Source organism: Echinops telfairi, unplaced genomic scaffold (assembly GCF_000313985.2).
Source record: "Echinops telfairi isolate 266 unplaced genomic scaffold, ASM31398v2 ScPeMD7_7406;HRSCAF=8444, whole genome shotgun sequence".
Lineage (NCBI taxonomy): Eukaryota > Metazoa > Chordata > Mammalia > Afrosoricida > Tenrecidae > Echinops > Echinops telfairi.
Genome location: NW_022111306.1, coordinates 186,260 through 208,395, shown reverse-complemented (window position 1 = coordinate 208,395; position 22,136 = coordinate 186,260). Strand labels below are relative to the sequence as shown.

Here is a 22,136-nt window from a genome sequence, read left to right as displayed (position 1 = left end):
TGTATTGTGATGAATTGTATGAGCCCCAATAAATTGATTAAAAAAAAAGAGAAATATTCTAGAAAAAAAACTAAAAAAACCTAGTTTGAATGATGAGTGTCTCTCTGCCCCTGAATTGTTCTTCAGAATTTTCAAGATGTACTCATATTTCAATTAATAAGTCAAACACTATGGTTATAGATGATAAAGATTTGTACTTATAAACAGTTATTTTTCATTTAGCATGTAATAAGCCTCAAGAAAAATGTTACATGAATCTAAGAAGAAGAAAATAAAAATTTGAAATAAAAAAAATAAGAGAGAAAACATAATTCATATTGTAAAAATTGAAATTGCTAGGAAATTCTTTCTTATGCCATGTTCATATTTTTATATCTTGAAAGAGTTTCTGGTCTAGCTGCACTTTTGTGAAGATGAGGAAATAGGCTGTGTGATTTTTTTCCACAATATCCCATATTGTGATACATAGAGTTTTATCCCAGGAAGTACCACACAGTATATTTCCCTCTTGAACATTTATAAAACATATCAGCTTATTGAAGATGAGGTGTTTCTGCTAAAGTTTTGAAAACTCTTATGATCATATGATCAAGAATACTTTCTTAAGGAACACTAATTATTATTCCATAGAATATTTATTAAAAGAGCTTATATCCTGAAAAACTTTAATTCTTACCTTATATGGCTTATGGGCAATGGCCTCATTGTAAGTAATTGCATTTGTAATAGTTCTAGTTCCAAATACAGTCACAGACATAGGTACTGAAGGTTAGTGAAGTATTTGAAAATGTTTTGTAATAGTTACATAAAAGTAGTCATTTGAATTTATCTATACTTTATTCCACATAATGACACCATACATTATTTGCAATGAATATTCAAATAGTTTCTACTCTGTGTATTTATATTTAGATAATTTGGCTTTCAGATTAATTAATTTTAATAACAATGGCAATGTTTTATTGTTCAGTTGCAGTATTTAAATAGTATCTTTTAAAAAATAGATTTTTATTGCTAGTGTGAGAGTAGAAATTAAATTAAAGTGACATACTATTGAAAACTGATTTTATTGTTACATTTAATAGAAAGCTAGTTAAATTGATTAGAATGCTCATAATATTATTTTTTTTTTTAGCTGCAGTGCCCTTCTTGCCTTCTTCCATAACAAGTCTAAAATTATCTCAAAACATATTTACATGTGTTCCAGAAGCAATTTTAAAGTTACCACAGTAAGTAAACTGCTTGAATTTTAAAAACCTACAAGCTGTAACAGAATCATCAGAAACATGATTCTAATTTAGATATGAATGTTTTATTTTCAATATGTAGAGCGCCTCATTGATTTTTTTTAATTTTTAAAACTTTTATATTGATCATGTAAAAGTGCCTTAACATTACTTAATTTTTGCACCATTATAATCAAATGAGATTGTACTAGCTATCACATTTATTTTAAAATTTAATTTTTCTTAGAATTTGGTATGTTGCCCATATGCTATTAATGTTGACATTTTACTTAACTAGTATTTGAGTGAAGATTAAAACAATTAATGTTCTAGGTTTGTATGTGTGTGTGTTGGGGTGTGTGCTATTGTTAATTGAAAGTGAAAATTCCCTCTTAGTTGTAAATTTGATATTATTAAGATTTAAATTTTTTCATCTTAAATTCTATCACACATAATAAAACTAAGTCATAAGTATATTGTGTAAGTATGCACATATTTATGCAAATAACTTTAAAATGCATTCTAACCATATCAAATAGAAAATAATTTAAATATAGCCTTAAAATATGTGAAAAAAAATTGATTATGCAGTGAATTATGTCTTTAATGTTACTATGATCCTATAATATAGCTACTGTTTTCTTCACTTCATACTGAAGAAAGACAATACTTTATTAGAAAGGTATAATCACGTACCCATAGCACAGTTATCAAACACTGTGTTGTTTCTTATATTTATGTAGGTAACTATCAAAAACAGATGGTCTCATATTTTTTAAGGGTAAGCCTATTTAAAAACTGCTTGAAGGTTAAGTAATCATGAAAGCTGAATAGGATGTACATATTAAAAAGATCCAGAAAACTAAACATATTACCCAGTCCACATCTAACCTTTAAACACTGCTTTACATACAGCATAGTTGTCCAGCATTTTCTATGTATTCTTTCTTTAATTTTGATTTTTAATTTCATAAATGAGCACACAGTTGCCCAACCAAATTGATTTCTGAGAGAGGCTAAGGAGGCACTACTTTGGGAAGCTCTGCTGATGATTAACTTGGTCTCAAACACATTTTGTTGTTGTTCAGTGCCCTCCAGTCGGTTTCCACTCAGAAAGAACCTATGCACAACAACACAGTACGGTCTAGTGCCAACCTCAAAGTTGTTCTTGTGCTTAAGCCTACTGTTGCAGCCACAGTGTCCATCCATCTCCTTTTCTGTTGCCCCTCCACTTTACCAAACCTGATGTCCTTCTCCAGGGACTGGTCTCTCCTGACAATGTGCCCAAAGTATGTGAGACAAAATCTCATCATCCTTGCCTCTGGGGACCACTGTGGCCGTCCTTCCAAGGCCGATCTGTTTGTCCTTTTGGCAGTCCATGGTACTTTCAATGTTCTTCTCTAGCAACACAACGCAAATGTATCAACTGTCCTTCGGCTTTCCATACTTTCCCATGCATGTGAAGCAATTGAAAATACCATGGCTTGGGTCAGATGCACCTTAGTCCTCAAAGTAACATCTTGGCTTTTCAGTACTCTTAAGAGGTCTTGTGCAGCAGGTTTACTTAATACAACACCTCTTTTGATCTGCTGCTTCTATAACCATTGATTGTGAATCCAAGCAATATGGGATCTTTGACAACTTCAATCTTTTCTACATTTATCATTATGTTACCTATTAGTCCAATTGTGAGGACTTTGGCCTTCTTTACATTGAGTTGTAATCAGCAGCGAAGGCTGCAATCCTTGATCTTGATCACCAAGTGTTGTAAGTCCTGCTCCCTTTAAGCAAGCAAGACTGTGTCAAGTGCATATCACAGGTTGTTAATAAGCCTTCCTCCAATCCTGATGCCACACTCTTCTTCATATAATTCAGGTTCTCTGATGATTTTCTCAGCATATAAATTGAACAAATACAATAAAAATATATAGCCCTTATACAATTCTTGATTTTAAAACATGCAGTATTCTTTCACTTGTTCTTTTCAACACAATGGCCTCTTGATCCATGCACAAGTTTCTCATGAGTACAGCGAAGTGTTTTGGAATTCCTATTCTTCTTAAGGTTATCCATAGTGTATTATGGTCCACACAGTCCAATACCTTTGCACAGTCAATGCAATACAAGTAAACATCCTTCTGGGATTCTCTGCTTAGAGCCAAGATCCAGCTGAAAGCAACAAGGATATTCTTTGTTCCATATGTTCTTCTAAATCCAGTCTAAATTTCTGGCAGTTCTCTGTCAATTACTATTGCAACCATTGTTAGATGATCTTCAGCAAAATTTTACTTCCTTGTGATATCAAAGATTGTTCTATGACTTAATCATATTGTTGGGTCACCTTTCTTTGGAATGGGCACAGACATGGATCTCTCCCGGTGAGGTGGCCAGTAGCTGTCACATTTCCTGGCATAGATGAGTGAGTGTTTCTAGAGCTTTTGGACACATCTCAATTGGTAGCCCATCGATTACTGAAGCTTTGTTTTTTGCTAATGATTTCAGTGTAGCTTGAATATTTCTCCTTCAGCATCGAAGGTTCTTGGTCATATTGAACCTCCTGAGATCGCTGAGTGCCGACTAGTTGTTTCTGGTACAGTGGCACTGTGTAGTCTTTTCATCTTCTCTTGTTTGATGCTCCCTGCATCATTCAATACTTTGCCCATATAATCTTTCAAGATTGCAACTCAAAGCTTGAATTCTTTTCCTGAGTTTTTTCAGTTTCTGATATGCTGAGATTATTTTTCCCTTTTAGTGTTTTTTATTCTTTTTTAAAAGAAATCATTTTATTGGGGGCTTATACAATTCTCATCACAATCCATACATGCATCCATTGTGTCAAGCACATTTGTACATTTGTTTCCATCATCATTCTCAATACATTTGCTTTCTACTTGAGCCCTTGATATCAGCTCTTCATTTTCCCCCCTCCCTCCCCATTTCCCCTCCCTCACGAACCCTTAAAAATTTATAAATTATTATTATTTTGTCATATATTACACTGTCCGACATCTCCCTTCACCCACTTTTCTGTTGTCCGTCCCCCAGGGAGGAGGTTATATGTAGTTCCTTGTAATTTTTTCCCCCTTTCTAGCCCACCTTCTCTCCACCCTCCAGGTATCACTACTCTTACCACTAGTCCTGAAGGGATCATCTGTCCTGGATTCTCTGTGTTTCCAGTTCCCATCTGTACATCCTCTGGTCTAGCCAGATTTCTAAGGTAGAATTGGGATCGTGATAGTGGGAGGAGGAAGCATTTAAGAACTTGAGGAAGGTTGTATGCTTCATCATTGCTACCCTGCACCCTGAGTGGCTCATCTCCTCCCCGGTACCCTTATGTAAGGGGGTGTCCAGTTGCCTACAGATGGGCTTTGGGTCTCCACTCTACACTTTTGCACATTTCATTATAATATTCTATGTTGTCTTCTCAAGCTGTCTTTTGAAATTTTCCATTCAGCTTGGACTTCATCATTTCTTCTACTTTATTTAGCTACTTTATGATCAAGAACAAGTTTCAGAGTCTCTTGTGACATCCACTTTGGCTTTTACTTTTCCCCTTCTTTTTAATGACCCGTTGCTTTCTTCAGCGATGATGGTCTTGATGTTCTCTAACAGCTCATCAGGTCTCTGTCAGTAGTGTTCAATGAGCCAAGCCTGTCATTGCGACGTTCCCAAAATTCTGCTGGGATAGACTCAAGGTCGTATTTTGGCTCTCATGGACTTTTTCTAAATTTCCCCCCAGCATATCCTGAACTTATGTATGAGCAATTTATGATCTCTTCCATTGTCAGTCCCTGGCCTGCTTTTAGCTGCTGATAGCTTCTCCGGTAGCTCTCCCCAGAGATGTAGTCATTGATTTCTGGGTGTTCCATCTGTAGAAATGTATGTGCGGAGTCACATTTTGTTTTGTTGAAAAAGGCATTTTCTATAAGCAAGTCACAGCTTTTGCAAAATTATATCATGTGATCTCCAGTTTCATTTCTATCGCCAAGTCCATATTTTCCAGCTACTGTCCCTTCCTCTTTGTGTCCAACCTTTTCATTCCCATTGCTTATACCTATCCATGCATCTTGATTTCAGACTGAAGTCCCTCAGTAGAACTCTTCAATTTCTTTCTCCTTAGCTTTTGTAGTGGTGCATAAATTTGAATAATAATTGTATTGATTGGATTTCCTTGAAGGCATATAGATATAATCCTGTCACAAATAGCATTGTACTTCATGATGGATTTTGCGATGTCCTTTTTGACAGTGAATGCCACACCATTTCTGTTGGGTGCTATTTTCAGCAGAGCAAATCATATGATTTTCTGATTCAAAATGGCCAATACCAGTCCATCTCAGCTCCTTAATGCCTAGGCTATTGATCTTTATCAATATCCTTCCAGTTTTCCTAAATTCACACTTCACACATTCCAAGTTCTGACCATTAGCAGATTTGTGCAGCTGTTTTTCCTTACTGTGAGTCATGCGCCCACCAGCCAATGGAGATCCAAAGGTTTCACTCTCATCGGTTTTACCCATCTCACATCAGCACAGTTGACTGCGTTCTCAGCAATCAGCTCCTCTTTAGTCACGTTAGGAATGCCCTCCGACCCGAGAGACCCAGCTCCGGCTCTGTCTCTGACACTTTTCTGCTTCCACTCATGAGGTCTTCAGTTTCTAATAATGTTATAAAGCTATTCATAAAGATTTTAGCGGTCCCTTCCTCCAAAATGAGGAGCCTAGTTCTTCTTCGTTGTTTGTTCCTTAATCTGGAAGCTCCTCTGAAACTTGTCTACTTTGAGTGGTCCTGCTGGCATTTGACATACCAGTGACGTAGCTTCCAGCACCACAGCAACACTATGCCACCACAGCCTGACAAACTGACAGACAAGTTGTGGACATTGTTAGACATTGTTATTAGTTTCCCACTACACATTATGGCAATTATGTGGCCTAAAAGAACAGAAATTTACTAACAGTTTGGCTGCTAGAAGACCGAATTCAGCGTACTCTCTGGGCTCTGCTCTGCCCAATGCCTCTAAGATCCTCTTTGCTTCTTTTAGCTTCTGGTAATCCCAGTTATCCCCTGTTTGATATGTAACTCGAATATCTGCCTCTGCTTTCACATGATGATCTTTTGTAGCTCTTCTCTTCTTGTAAGGACACCAGTCTAATGGTCTCTTGTCAACCAAGCTCATCTGCAAGGACCCTACTTCCTAGTAAGGTAACAGATACGGGGTTTAGGGGATCCGCTAGGACTTTAAGATATCTTTGGTGGACACATTAAACCCATAACAGACATATATCATGTATCTCTAATAACATCACCATCATTTTTCATTTGTTTGCAAACTTTCAATAACAGGTATAAAATCTAGCACTTTAAGAACAAAAACATATGTGTTGCTATGCTGATCTGCATCTATGTCTAAGCAGGCTCTCTAAGTGAGCTTGGAATCAATTCACCAGGCTTCAAATAGGGTGGATGAACGGGCCTTAGTAAAAATCATTGTCAATTTCCAATAGACCTTTCCTTACTCAAAAGAATAAAAATGAGTGTCTTTATTCTCCCTTCATATGTATACTTACATATCCGTGACTCAGCGTTTCTATGATTGTATGCAAACGTGAGCTAGCTATTTTGAATGACAGCCCTCCACTTTCATCGAGAGCCTTTGGTATGCCAGGCACTATGTTTTTGTCAATACTGACACAGAGTGGTAAAAGGAAATGCCCACACCCAATATTAATTAATGCTAGGTTTCAGTCTCTGCAGACTCCTCCAATAATGAGCAAAAATCACAAGGAGAAATAGGCTATACTTTTTAAAGGAAAGGAAGGCAGGACTTTCTTTTTTAACTTTTTGTTGTGACTTGGTTGAAGGTTTACAGAACGACCGTCAGTTTTATATTCGCCAGTTTATGTGCATTGTCTCTAATCTCATTCATTGCCGTCCCCTTACTGTGACACCACTTATCCCAGCCCTCCCTCTGATTCCTATTCCATCCCCCTCTTTCCTAGCTAGACTTTTGAACTGTGCTCCAGGGGTAAATGCTGCCCTTCTCATTTCATGCTAGATTATTCTGAAGTGTGCGTAGCCCCCTACTGTTAATGTTGTCTCTGTAAACCTGGCTGTTGGTGGGATAAACATTGAAACGGGGTCAGTTCCGTTCCCGACGTCAAGGGAACTAAGGGCCATAGTCTCAGGGCTTCCGCCTTTTATTGACCACTGTTACATGTGTTCATGATTTTTCATATGATCCCTGGTTGTACAATGTTTAAAGCGCTCAGGTACTAAGCTAAAGGTGGGCCCTTGGACTCAACCAACATTTCTGTGGGATAAAATGACCTGGGGAATCTCATTTTACCAAACCAAGTCCACTGCCAAAGGATACCCTAAGGGCAGTTTTGTTCCTTCCAACCACCCACAACAGTAGCTGTTGCTCATACATTACAAGCATGTGATTTCTCCTGGCCCACAAACAACTTTTCTGAGAATATTTTTCATAAGCACTTGTAAGTAGAGAAAGTTAACCTCAATTTTATTTTTAATGAACTTAAATATTATTTAATAATAAATATTATTTAACATGACTTTTCCCCCTTAGCTCGTTTTTAGATAAACCTATGAACACATACCCACACACTTAACACTGAAAAACAAAACAAACCCACTGTTGTCAAGTCAATTGTAACTCCTAGCAGCCAGAGTAGAACTGCCCCATGAAGTTTCCAAGGTTGGGAAGCTTTAGAGACGTAGGCTGCCGCAGGTTTCCTTTGCAGAGCTGATGATAGGTTCAAACCACTAAACTTTCAGGTAATTGCCAAGTATTTTAACCACTGTGCCACCAGGGTTCCTACTAATTCACCCACTTACATGTAAATAATGTGACTTTTAAAGTTATATCTGTTTCCCTCTGGTGAAAACTGCCTATGATATTAATTCATGTATTTTGAGAACTCTGACTTGGTTTATGTCTTGGCCTGGTTTTGTTTTAGCTTGCGGTCCTTAGACATGAACAGCAATAATATTCAGTATCTACCAGGTCCTGCACACTGGACATCTTTGAATTTAAGAGAACTCTTGTTTAGTTCCAATCAGATCAGCCTGCTGGACTTGAGTGAGAAAGCTCATGCTTGGTCCAGGGTAGAGAAGCTACATCTTTCTCGTAATAAGCTGAAAGAGGTAAGAGTTCCTTTGCATTTGTTTAAAATTATTGTCAAATATAAGATATGCTTTCTTAATTTACATTATCATAAATTATCATTTTCAATTTTAATTGATATTTTTTTCCTTTAAGAATAAGCAGTAATCTTACCCTGAGGTAAATAGATTCTTCTTCTTCTTCTTCTTTTTTTTTTGTACTCTGTTTTTGAGAAATCCTATAAATGTAAATATTTAATTATGAATATGTGTAGTTCTTTAAAGGCATCTTGGTAGGTAAGGATTGTATGGATAACCCAAAGGTTGATGGTTTAACCCACACACCATTCTGTGGGAGAAAGAGGCGGCTTTCTGCTCCTGTAGAAAAGTGTGGGGGTTAGTTGTAATCAAGTTCTTTCTGACCCATAGTGACCTTATGCACACAGAACAAAACACTGCCCTGTCCTGGGCCGTCCTGACAGTTATTCCTATACTTGAGCCCATTGTTGTTGCCACTTTGTCAGTACATCGCACTGCATGCCTTCCTCTTTTTGGTTGCCCTCTGCTTTACCAAGATTGATGTCCTTGTCCAGAGACTGGTCTCTCCTGACAACAGGCCCAAAGTACAAGAGATAACGTCTTGCCATCCTTGGCTCTAAGGAGCACACTGGCCACATTTCTTCCAAGACAGACTTGTTTGTCCTTTCGGCAGTTCACGATACTTTCAATATTCTTCGCCAGCACCACAATTCAAACACATTGATTCTTCTTTGTTCTTCCTTATTCAAGGCCCACCTTTCACATGTGTATGAGGTAATGAAAACACCATGACTTGGATTTAGCACATACTCGTTTTCAAAGTAACGTCTAAGAACTCTAAAGAGTTCTTGTGCAGCAGATTTACCCAATGCAACTTGTCTTTTGATTACAGACTTAGAAATCCTATACAGAGTCTTTATTGGCCAGAATCAACTTCATGGACAGGGGATAATGCTTTTAGCGTATGACTCTATCACTAAATCTCTGATGTGCTAACAAACTGATATCCCTACATTTCTCTACTTCTCCTTGGACTGTATGTATTTTGTGTTATTAAGCTGACATATTTTCCTACATGTTTAAAGCTCTGCATACCTCTACCTTGCTACTCAAGTATTCGTGACAGCTATAAGCAATGTAGGGCAGGCCACATAGGTCAGCCACCTTTGTTTCTATTTGCCTCTATTAGCAAATCTAAAACTCTGTTAGTAAATCCAACATTCATTTCTCTCAGAACAACATGTTTTGTCAAGGTGAAGCCTAGTGCTAAGCCTACAGAAACACAAGCAGATTAAATACCTGAAACTGTTAGGTTTAGGAATAACTGTATTTGTCATACCTTTTTTGTCAGCAAATTAATATTTTATCTTATAAAGTAACATATTCTGACTACAATTTTAGAAACCATGGGAAAATTCTCAAATTAAAATTCCACTAAAGTGTAAATATTTAGTTGTATTTTAAGAACTCTAGGTAGTAATTAAGTTTGCAGTGACTCGACCTGCATTGCTTTGCTTAAGAACACAGTGTGAGAGAGTAGAATGAAGCGGATGATGAAAGGATACGGGTAACCAAGTATAACGAGTTCTTTGCTTTTCAGGCTGTGAGATTAAATATGTTGCAAAGAGAGACCGGCTTTCTAAAGATTAAAAGTGACATAGATGGTTTTGGGTAAGCCCTTTATTCCTCTCAAGTTTGTCCACATTTATAAATAAAAACGTGGAAACGCTTCTGGATCATAGGAGAACGGCGTGGGAAGGCCGCTGTGTTGCGGATCACACCCAGGAGCCTCTCTGGTGTCCCCACCGCGCCGTGTTTCTTGGCAGCCACGTGCCTTCCTTCCCACGCACAGGTGTTGCCCATTTTTCTTTCATTAAGATTCCGCCGGAGATTGGCTGTCTTGAAAATCTGACGTCTCTTGATGTTAGCTACAACTCGGAGCTGAGTTCGTTTCCCAATGAAATGGGGAAATTAAGCAAAATATGGGATCTGCCTCTGGATGAACTGCATCTTAATTTTGACTTTAAACACATAGGAGGTAAAGCCAAAGACATCATAAGGTGAGATCACTTAATTTCCATTTGTTTTTATTAAACTTGTTTCTTCGATCTTGCTTTTATAAATACAGTTACAATTTAGGCCAAAAAAATGACAGAGGGCCATTTACCATGAATAACATCCTATGTGTCAATAGCTTTGCACGAAATGAATGGATTCACACGGCGCCACTGCGGAGGCTCTCCACTGCCTCCTACACACGCTGTGAGGAGAGACTGGATTAGCTCCCAATCACACGTTTCAGTATCAATGGACTCTGAAAGGCAATGCATACTCTGGCTCTTTGGTCACTTGTTAGTAACTAAACAATTTGGAGATCCATATCAACGTATCACTTCTCATTTTGCCTTTCCTATTCATCAATATTTAACACATGCATATTACATCATAATGCATTAGAGGTACTTCAGCGATATCAAACTTGATTATCAATTCTGATTTTGACTATTAGTGACTTAAACTGGGAGCACATTTGAAATCATCAACCCGTCCAGACCACACTCTGTGTGGTCTTCACACTTGAAAGACTTCAAATCTTATTGATATCAGACTTCATTCCACCCTGTGTTCTGTTCTTTTTCAAGCTGGTTAGTCTTATTGTGATCAGTTCATAAAATCATGCTTCCATTTCCATTGAGTTCCTTCTATCTGTGTTTATTTTGGAGCCTCTAGATCCCTGATCACTCTGTAGTATACACTATCATACCTATGGAGGTCGGCCACGTGGTCATGCTCACTCATGAATTGACTCCTGGCACCTGACACAGCAGGGCACATAATAAGTAGCTGTTGAGTTACAAATGGATGACATGTACCCAAGTCTCTCCTGCACACTTACATTTCCTTTCGTTTTTTCTGTTTATGAGTGCCTGGTCTTCTGTTCTCCTGAGCTTGATTTAACAGGAGTTTGTCACCATCATGCTAAAAATGACTATCCTTGATCCTACCTAATTATCTACTATTGATTTCACTCTAGGGATGTTCATGTAAAAATGGTTTAATTACTACTAAAATTTTCTAAATTTCTAATGAATTATGTTGTATTATCAAGCTATTATATGACTGTATTTCTTAATGTGTTTAGAAAATTTTAGAACAGACAGAATTCTGGATAGATTAGAAGTGGTAAGCAGCATTTATTTATTAAAAATGTTTTTGTGAATGTGTAATCTTAATATATATATATTTGACTCATTGATTTTCTTGTCTTTTGTGGCATAAACAGAATTAAAGTTATGAGAAAATTAGTTATTTCTATAATGGTAGATCTAAGATCTGACTTGTTGGATTTTATTTCTTAAAGTACTAAAGGAATCAGAATAAGCAATGGTTTTTGGTAAGATTGCCATAAATGTTAGTTAGATTCTTATTTGTTATGAGAATGGATCAGTCAATAATCTCACAAATTCACTTATATTTTAATTTACTCCTCTAATCTTAAAATCCAAAATTTTGATATAGTTGCAAGTTGTATCATTTTATGTCCATTATAAATTTGATAACATTTAAAATCTATTACTTTAAGGTGGTTTTGTTTGACCACTTATAGCAATTCTAATTTAAATTATTTTAATATTAAGATTGATAAAAAAAGCAATATATTTACATCTGGTAGTATTGGTTTATATGTTTATTTATAATATATCCAATGTGATTTTGCTACCCATATGCATCATATGTGAGGGAACTTTAAAAAGTTTGTGGAAAAAAATTGAATTCAAAGCTAACAGATTTTTTCCACAAACATTTTGAAGTTCCTTCATGTATGTGTACATATGATATAGATGTACATCTTATATACTACATATGAATATATATACATACATATTTATGTAATGTAGCTAATTTGATTTTATAGCAAAGCAGTACATCTATATATTATATCTTGGTTCTATGTTATATGATTTCTGTAAAATTTTATAATTTAGAAAAATTTAGGGTTTTGTTTGTACTATTTAAAGAAATATCTGTACATGTAATATGCTTCAATTAGTACTTCAAATATATTTGGCTGTTTTGATTATTTCTAGTGATAGTATAGCCGTCTTGTGACAGAGGAGGTTCTGGATGGGCTGCTAAGCACAAGCTGCTGTACAGGAGAAAGATGAGGCTTTCCGATCCCATCAGAAATGCCTTGGTGCAGCTTGTCTGTGTCCTATCGGGGGGCTATGAGATGGAACCCACCTGCTGGCAATGAGTGAGACCACCTCTAGCAAAATATATGCCCTAAAAGTGGGAGTGAAAGCCTTGCACTTTGTTATATCAGCTACCCACTCTTGCGTACTATATTTTTATAAAAGTCTATTATTTTAAATATGAGGTATATAAGAATTCACCTAAATCTTAACGCAATGTAAAAAAGTACATTGTTTTCTCTTTCAAATACCAGATTTCTTCAGCAACGGTTGAAAAAAGCTGTTCCTTATAACCGAATGAAACTTATGATTGTGGGGAACACTGAGAGTGGTAAAACCACTTTATTGCAGCAATTAATGAAAACCAAAAAATCGGATCTTGGAACGCAAAGTGCCACGGTTGGCATTGATGTGAAAGACTGGCCTATGCTGATCAGAGGCAAAAGGAAGAAAGAACTCGTTCTGAATGTATGGGACTTCGCAGGTATCTATTTTTTTAGAATTGTAAACTTAATTTTCTTTAGAATATTTAGAATATTCTTTAGAATAGGGATTTCAAATTTGAGTTTTTCGATTAGAAGACAGCAAACAGAGCTGGTGGTATCTATGGAAGTATTCCAAAGCCATATAATTCTCCTTATATTACTCTGGCCTCAACAAGGAGCAGTGCAGTGAAAAGAAAATGTTAGGAACCAGTGAATGGCAGTTTAAGTTAAGGAAGAGGTTGGTCACTGACATGCTGGAACCACAGGTAAAGACCCAAGGATAGCTTTTGAACATTGTCTGCCCTTCGCTTTTCTCTTAGTATGCTAAAGATTAAGTAGTGTTACTTAAAGTAATACTTTTAAAAAGTCTTGCCTGTTGTGTGAAATGCATAAAGAAGAAAACCCTGCAATGTTTATTTAGGTCGTGAGAAGTTCTACAGTACGCATCCCCACTTTATGACGCAGCGGGCACTGTACCTTGCTGTCTATGACCTCAGCAAAGGACAAGCTGAAGTCGATGCCATGAAGCCTTGGCTCTTCAATATAAAGGTGATCTACTTTACTTATTGGAAAATCGAAAGGCATGTCATTGATTTTTTATTTGTTTGCTTGGAAGGGAATCTATTCAGAGCAAATAGTTACTTAAACAATCTCTTCAAATCACTCTGTAAAAGGAAGAAGCACAATACTTTTCAAGTTGGTAAATTTTCAGAGTAACCAACTTATGATAAAAATAGCAGGCTCCATACTTATGAGTATGGTAGATGCCTAAAATCCCTTTAATATAAAATTAGATTATATATATTTTAAACCATTTTAAAAATCATATTGTTTCTTGAATGGAATATATACTTTCCTAATTTAAGATAAATCAAATAAAGAATAGCAATTTATTTTTGACCACACAGCAATGTTTTTGGTGGCAATTTAGTACTAAGCCCTTTCAATCCTACATTTGTTAATGGTCCCAAATTAATATTCTTTTATATCTGAAATTTCTCCTCCTTCCTTCTACCTCGCTGCCTGCCTGTCAGTAATTTCTCTGCATAATATGACTTTTAAGAACTGTGTGTTAAAGCTGAGACCAAAAGAGGGTGGTTCTTCTATCCTGAAAATGATTTATGTCTTAACGGCCTGACATGCATTCTGCATGTATATGATTGTTCTATATCTTTGGCATTTTAAAAAAACTTCTTTTATCTTGACTTTATTATAGCCTCAAGAAGTGAGAAAATATTACAGTGGATTAGCATTTATTTGAGATGAAGGGAGAAAATAAATATTTCTCTGATGTGATTGTTAGTTTTAGTAAGTGCTACTTTTACTTAGAAATCAAAGTATAATTACAGATTAAACTATTTTAAGGAATAGGAAGTAAAACAAAACAAAACGAGATTGCTACTACAATTTATACTGCCTGAACATGGTAGTAGTCGGGTTAATCAGGAGCAGCAGAGAAATGACTTTTAAAATTGTGTAACGTTCCATTTTTTCTTAGGTCTCAGAATGGGTATTGTTACATTGATTGAGTGATTCTCATTTTCATCAATACTTAGCAGTAATTGTTTTCTTGCTTTTCTTGAAGGACCACAATTTCTCATTTCTATTCAAGTGATTTTTTCTTAGAAGCAAGTATCAACAGAAGTGTAAGCAGTCCCAAATTCAGAACACACACACGCTTACTTTGTGTCTTTCCCTGTAGGCGCGGGCTTCGTCTTCCCCTGTCATTCTCGTCGGCACACACCTGGATGTTTCTGACGAGAAGCAGCGCAAAGCCTGCATAGAGAAAATCACCAAGGAACTCTTGAACAAGCGAGGGTTTCCTGCAATCCGGGATTACCACTTTGTGAATGCCACAGAGGAATCTGATGCTTTAGCAAAACTTCGGAAAACTATTATAAATGAGAGCCTTAATTTCAAGGTAATGTGGTTTGTGCCCTGTAGTTAGTCCAAACACCAAACTCACTTCTACCGAGTAAAGAGTTACAATCTGGGAAACCCACAGGGGGAGTTCTACTCTGTCCTTTGGGTCACTGAGTCTACGTTAGTATAGGTAATTCATTAATTCTGATGCTTTACAGCTACTTCGGTATGTCTGAAGTCTTGAGAAGAAGACGGGCATCTTAAATCCTGGGTGTTTCCCCATAGCTACTTGCATAATGAAAGAACTTTCCCTTTTCCTTACGTATACCATGCTGCACTTAAAATTTGTAGACATGGGATCAAAACTATAGCATCCTGAGGAGGTAGGATGTTAGTGAATGTTTCTGATGCCCTTTCTCCTAACTTCTTGGAATGGATGCAACAGTAGGACGCAGTGACTATTAGCCTATTGGATGTCATCTTTCTTGTATGAAGCTTTCACTGCCATTTGCCTATTGATGCTTTTCACTCTATGCTTAATCTGTGCACTCCTTTGTATATTGTCTGGGCACCATGACCTCCATCACCATATTTTTACCTTCAGTATTTATTGTGAGATATCGCCTTTATTCGGTTGTCCAGCTCACCGGTTTGGATTTCAGCAATGTCCAAGCAATATCTTAACTTATTAGCACTATGCTTTTTATTTTAGAAATTATTATTATTTTTTAAGATTTCCAATGTACACTTTTGATAAGTTCTTTTCTGATAAGCCAAATTTTAATACATAAAATTCACGAAACCTAAGTAATTTTCATGGAGAAAACTTGTTTCTAAATACAGGGGGGAAAAAATCTTCTCAACGTTTTACAGAGAACAATCTAAATTGTACCCCAAACTGCCCTGAATCATTGAGTGTGATGAATGCAATGGTGGATTTCATCATTAGCCTCTGTTGACTAAGCTTGTTAGTGCTAATGATCAAAATCATGGCTTATAATGAGGGTCCTGTTTGGCCTGGGTAGACCCAGCATAATTATTAATAGTGTCACACTACATTCTCAGAAGAATTCCAACTCAGATGATGGATTATATGGTCACCTGGTTATCCCTCCCTGTTGCCAGTTAGCTTAGTTCTGTTCCATTTCCACAGATCCAAAACTTCATGAACTGTTTACAAACATGTTGGTATTTGTGGTGCCCAAGGAAATAATTTGTGTGTTTCAGTACACATCTATCATTGACACTGAATGGTTTTACTCACAGTGGGGCATTTTCTATGTGACAGTAGTAGCATTTTCTATATGAGGAATGTAGACGTTTTTACTCCCTTCTAGGACGTAATAAGTTAAAAATCAACCAAACACACAAATTCATATTCAAGTGAATGTTCTTTTTATCCAGGAAATGTTCTCCTGGGTCTATCGTCTCTGTATTTATAAAATTTTGTTGTTTACATAGAATATGTTTGTAGATTCTCTTTTTATCATGGCTGTCAGAGCATATATCATATTTTCTTAAAAGCTCTTTGGATGATAAGTTTGTTTTTAAAAAGTGTGGATTTATTCGTAGCAAAGTCTAAAAAATAATCAAGCCAGGTTAGTACCTTTCTCTAATTACAAGTTATCACTAGCAATCAATAAGACCCGTTTTCCCCTGGTGCTTGTAAATGAACTCTGAGGGCATCTCCATTGAAGGAAGTCAAACTAATATTCTCAGAAGCAGCAGGGTCCCTCTCAGGAAGGCGTAGATTGCAGGTTGAGGCAGACATTTCAGTATGTTATTTAGAACGTCCGTTGAACTGCTTTTAGAATAGTAAATTTTTCAGAAGGTCTAGAAGCAGTGCACCTGAATGGTTGGGTCTTTTACAGCCAGAACTGGTGTATTATTTCTTAAAGGTGCATACTTAGGATGGCACCGGAAAGTGTGTTGCCCTGCTGTACACAAAGTCACAATGAGTGGGCACTGACGGGGTGGCACCTAACAACAACAGATATGTCTTCAACCTGTGTTCAAGGAATAGCTATTCATCAAGCAGAGATTTTTTTTTTCACCTCTTATTTGTTTTCCATCTTTTCCTTTTCAGTTAGTTATTCCTTAATCTTTCTCTGTCTCCCTTATTAGCAGTTTCCATGCCTATCCCTTAGAAAAAACACATTCTTTTCTGTTCTGTTTGTTTGTTTGCTGGTGACCTGAAAATCCATCTAAAAGGAGACAAAACAGTAAACAGAATTCTAGGCTGACAGCACTGCTATCAATATTGTTCTGCTCATCCATCAGGCCAGGATCCTTTGCCACCCCTGTGACTGAGCCCTGTAAAGCCCATCTGTCCCACTGCTGTTTTGTTTGCTTTCTGGGAGAAAGCTTATTTAATGCAATATATAGGTTTCATCTTATGGGTTAAAATCTAAACTTCAGACTGACACTTTATGTAACTGTAATCTATAAATGATGAGGCAAACCCACATCACAGTATAAGTTATTGGAATTATATTCATTTTCCAGGGCAAAATGCATTACAAGAATCTTCCAGATGACAGTTTGGAGATAATAGGGTAGCGATGGCTATGGCTGCTGCCAGTGGGTTCCCGAGGGCTATTTTCCACCAAGCAGATAAAGGCTGGATGATACATCTGTTGTTCATGAATAAAATCCAAACTGTTTGTTATAATAAGTTTAAGCATGTAGTAGAAATTTTGACTTGCCCTGTCAGGTGAAAAGATGGGAACAGAGATGGAGAGAGAGTGCCCTCTGGCGGTCCTCAATGGCAGCTTAGATACTATTTTTTGGAGTTTATTTATTTATTTTTAATAAATAAAAGATCGTTTTATTGGGGCTCACATAAAAGATCATTTTATTGGGGGCTCTTACAACTCTTATAACAATCCACACATCAATTGTATCAAGCATATTTGTACATATGTTGCCATCATTCTTTTTTTTTAAATCATTTTCTTAGGGGCTCATACAACTCTTATTGCAGTCCATACATACCTCAATTGTGTCAAGCACATTTGTACATTCATTGCCCTCATCATTCTCGAAACATTTGCTCTCCACTTAAGCTTTTGGAGTTTATTTAATGGGGAGAAATGACACTTCATACGCCAGCCTCGGGAGCCCAAGGGAAGAGTTCTGCTCTCTCCCAGAGCATCGCCTCAAATCAGAATGGTCTTGACCACAGTAGGTGGGTTAGATCTACTTAAAATTAGATTTTCAAGAGTGAAAAACAAAAGTGATGCAGAATTTGAAGAGAGATTTGTAATATGGAAGCTACCACCTTAAGGCCCTTCTTTCAAAGATATTGTTTTATATATTACTCAATTAATGGGCAGCAGTTCAGTTCTGAGTGTAACAGACTAATGACCATCATTTCCTCAGCATCGTTGGTGCTGAGAGGATTCCCCTTCCCAAGCTTAAAGATGACAGCTTAACTTGCGTGTGTGAGGTTTCACGCCTGACTCTAGGCTTCACTGTTGATAAGCACATTCAACCAAGATGACTTTTTTGCAAACAATAAGCACACCCTATAAGGTTTTTCCCAGGGTCTGAGTATTTTCATATAATAAATAAGGTCAAAACCCTCAAGTTTATTACATAAAAATTAATGTTTTCCAAAATACAAAATCCTTCATACATGATTGGCAACTTGTTGAAATTTTTTGCCATAGTTTTCCCAGGTAGTTGGACAGATATGTCCATATAATTTTCCTAGATTTGTCTAAATTAGTATCCATGTCCAATCTTTTTTTAAAAGATTATTTTATTAGGACTCTTACAGCTTTTATAGCAATCCATACATCAGTTGCATCAAGCATATTTGTACATGTTGCCATCATCATTTTCTAAACATTTAGTTTCTATTGAACCCTTGGTATCAGCTTCTCTTTTATCCCTCCTTCCCCCACCCTCATGGACCCTTGATAAATTATAAATTGTTATTATTTTAATATCTAATACTTTTCCATTTTAGCCTTATCTTATTTCTTCTTACATTTAAAGAGCTTCACATTACAATTGTTTTTACTTAAATATGCCCCTCTGAATGGTGTAACCTATTCTGTAAAAGATATTAGCATTGAATTTATCAGCCATCTGATTAGAGTCTGAATAAAGTAGATGTTTACACTTTGTCATTTGCAATTACATAGATCCGAGACCAGCCTGTTGTTGGGCAGCTGATTCCAGACTGCTATGTAGAACTTGAGAAAATCATTTTATCAGAGCGTAAAAATGTGCCAATTGAATTTCCCGTAATTGACCGGAAACGATTATTACAACTAGTGAACGAAAATCAGCTGCAGCTAGATGAAAATGAGCTCCCTCATGCAGTTCACTTCCTAAATGAATCAGGTTTGTGTATTTGTTTATATGTTTTTCAAACCCAGCTGTCGAAATTTATAAATATGCATCTACACCTCATATAGAATTTATATTCGAAACTGAGTAGAATGTTTATAACATTCTTTAATTGTCCATTGGGTTTTCATTGATGTTAACTCATACATCATTGAAAAAAGAACTTTTTTTTTTTTACAAACTTCTATGATCCAAGTTGTGGAAAGAGCTTTTGAACAGGAGTGGTCTCTGGAGTTCGGCTTTATTCTTCAGGTGACATGGGGCCTGGTACACAGAAGCAAATTAATTTAGTGTATGTGAAAGTAAGTGCTATTTGGACACTGGAAGGGAGAACATTCTTTGGGATCGTCCAGCTGGGGACGTAGAGAACTGACGCTGGCCTGACACGATGCAGCACGTGAATGGCAAGTCCTGCTCTGTCTGTTCGCACAAGTTGCCTGCATGGTCTCCAGAGATCCAAACTCGCTGCCATCAAGTCGATGCCAGCTCCTATGGTCTAGTAAACAAGAAACATTGGTGGGTGACAGTCCTAACTAATGGTGTATTGAATTTGTGTAATTACTAAACATGCACCTGTTGATTTGTAATACTAGAATGAGTAGCTGGGAAGCTGACTTTGATCCCTGATGTCTGTAGTATGAGAAGTATCTTTACATGGATTATACTATGTTCATTTTCCCCACCTTTCTTAAACCATTAACCTCTTGAGATATACTGTGTTTCTTAGCTGTACTTGATAATATGTCTTGGTAGTGTAGATTTAGAAAATACAAAGAATATCATGAACTCCAATTGTGTGCTATGCAACCTGTCTAAAATATACTCTCTATGGTAATTTTTATACTTTAGTAATTTTGCTTTGTAATATGGGACATTAGAGCTTTGAAAATAAATATTTCCAGACTCTAGTCTCAGTTCTACCACTAGTATGCTACAGTTTTCTTGTGTATAAAATGAGGGGTGGGACTAGATTCTCTCTACAGACCTTGGGGTATTCTGGAATCCTGGTTTCACTGTTAACATTTTACTACAGGTGTTCTACTTCATTTTCAAGACCCAGCACTGCAACTGAGTGACTTATATTTTGTGGAACCCAAGTGGCTTTGTAAAGTCATGGCACAGGTAAGTGTCTTATATTTGGGGAGCTGGGGTATTAATTGAAGAGTAGAATTTAGAGCATTGAGGATCTAGGGTTTATGCTCAGTAAAGGGTAGAAATTATTACAAATATTAAAAATTTCACAGAATGCTGTCTAAATATGAGTTTTATGGAAAAAGGTAAAATATCTTGGAGTTCACTTTCAGGCCATCTTTCCACGTGAATACAGATTTGTGGCACCAGTTTGGTCTAGGATGCTATCTAGATCCAGATACCTTTGGTTTGGTTATCAGTAAATTGAAGGAAGGTTTTAAAAATTCTTGACCTACACCCATACATGAAAGAAAATTGGGTTGCTGTGTCTTGTCAACCCTCTGTCTGACCTTATGGATGGGAGTTTTGAATGCTCACTGGGATGTGATTGGTTTAAGCTCTAAACACAATTTTGAAAACTTTGGATGGTGGTGGTTATGGCTGCCTTATTTTTATATTTCAAATAGGAAACAATTTTTTTTCTCAATGATGATCCATACTATATGAGATTATATTGATTGGTTGTTTAATTCAACTTTGTTTATCATAGAAACCCCCTAGAGCAGAACATCCTAACACAGGGTTTCTCAGCCTTAGTATGGTTGGCCTTTGGGGCCCGATCCCTGGTTGCTGTGCACTATAGGATGCCGGTAGCACACCCTCCCAGTTATGACGAGCAAAGTGTTTCCAGTCAGTGATAAATGTCCTCTTGTGGAGAAAAGTATCCCTATGAAGAACCCTTGCCTGCAGCTTAATCATGAACTGGAGTCAGCTGGGAGAGAATGCTTCCAGCATGTATTCTCACTAGCACTTCCTTAATTTCTTAAATGTAGCTTATGGGTTTTGCACAAAACCCTCTGAGCTCTAAAACAATTGTATCTTCTTACATTAGAAATATCGCTCCTCCCTCATTTTGAGACCCATGCGTTGTGCCTTTGTGCACCGTGGGTAAGTCAACACTCTCAAGTCATAATAAATTAGGTTTTCTCAGGTGGAAAAGGAAAAGAAAAGAAATTGCACTCCCAGTTAAACTGTAATGTAAATTAAATTCCCTCAAATAATGTTAAATAATAAGTGGTTAAGCTCTAGCAAAGGGGGAAAAGGTAGCTACTTGGGAAAAGGAGCTCAGTTGGGGTTAAATTCTATGACCCAGAAACTGAGATCATATCCTAGCATTGTTGTGATGGAGAGTTAACTGTAATGTTGTAGATATTATGAAATTAGAATCTCATCCTTCTACACATATATTATGGAAATTATGATTTCACTCAACTATTAACTGAGAGCGAGCCAGTAGAATACACTGATCCAAATCACAAGCGCTAGAATCAGCTTGACTTGTGTTCAGATCCCCTCTGAACTCTTGCAACCTTCAGTGCACTTTAAAAATATTCCTTTCTTCATGTGTCAAATCATGGCTGTAGCAACATTAGGATTATTAAAAGGATTAGGTTAGATGATATATGTAAAGCTAAGAAGTCCTTGCCTCTGATCACTATTGAGTGAGCAAAATATTAGCTACTTAAAACAGAGAACAACATGAGAATTTAAGGATCTCTTTTAGGAAATGCAAAAACTGTGTTTTTAAATGGTGACACACTTAAATGATTTTAGCAAGTGTGCCAGCCATGGTGTCAAGTAAAAATAGGCATGGAGTGAAAGATGCAACCAGTCGAAAATTGATTTTGTAAATGCACTCTAAAGATTTTGCTGGT

The 22,136-nt window shown here is 36.7% G+C and overlaps 1 protein-coding gene across 1 annotated transcript in view; it reads left to right on the top strand.

Annotated features, from left to right (window-relative positions):
- The window catches only part of LRRK2 (leucine rich repeat kinase 2), a gene marked incomplete at its 5' end in the record, with an annotated part of 171,217 nt that overhangs the window by 79,757 nt on the left and 69,324 nt on the right, over nucleotides 1–22,136 (top strand). Inside the window, 8 exons of the mRNA XM_045296388.1 lie at nucleotides 1,136–1,229; nucleotides 8,207–8,393; nucleotides 10,269–10,450; nucleotides 12,838–13,067; nucleotides 13,490–13,617; nucleotides 14,771–14,989; nucleotides 19,083–19,284; nucleotides 20,324–20,412. Coding sequence (XP_045152323.1) covers nucleotides 1,136–1,229; nucleotides 8,207–8,393; nucleotides 10,269–10,450; nucleotides 12,838–13,067; nucleotides 13,490–13,617; nucleotides 14,771–14,989; nucleotides 19,083–19,284; nucleotides 20,324–20,412 — 1,331 coding nt within the window. The remainder of the gene's footprint in view (nucleotides 1–1,135; nucleotides 1,230–8,206; nucleotides 8,394–10,268; nucleotides 10,451–12,837; nucleotides 13,068–13,489; nucleotides 13,618–14,770; nucleotides 14,990–19,082; nucleotides 19,285–20,323; nucleotides 20,413–22,136) is intronic.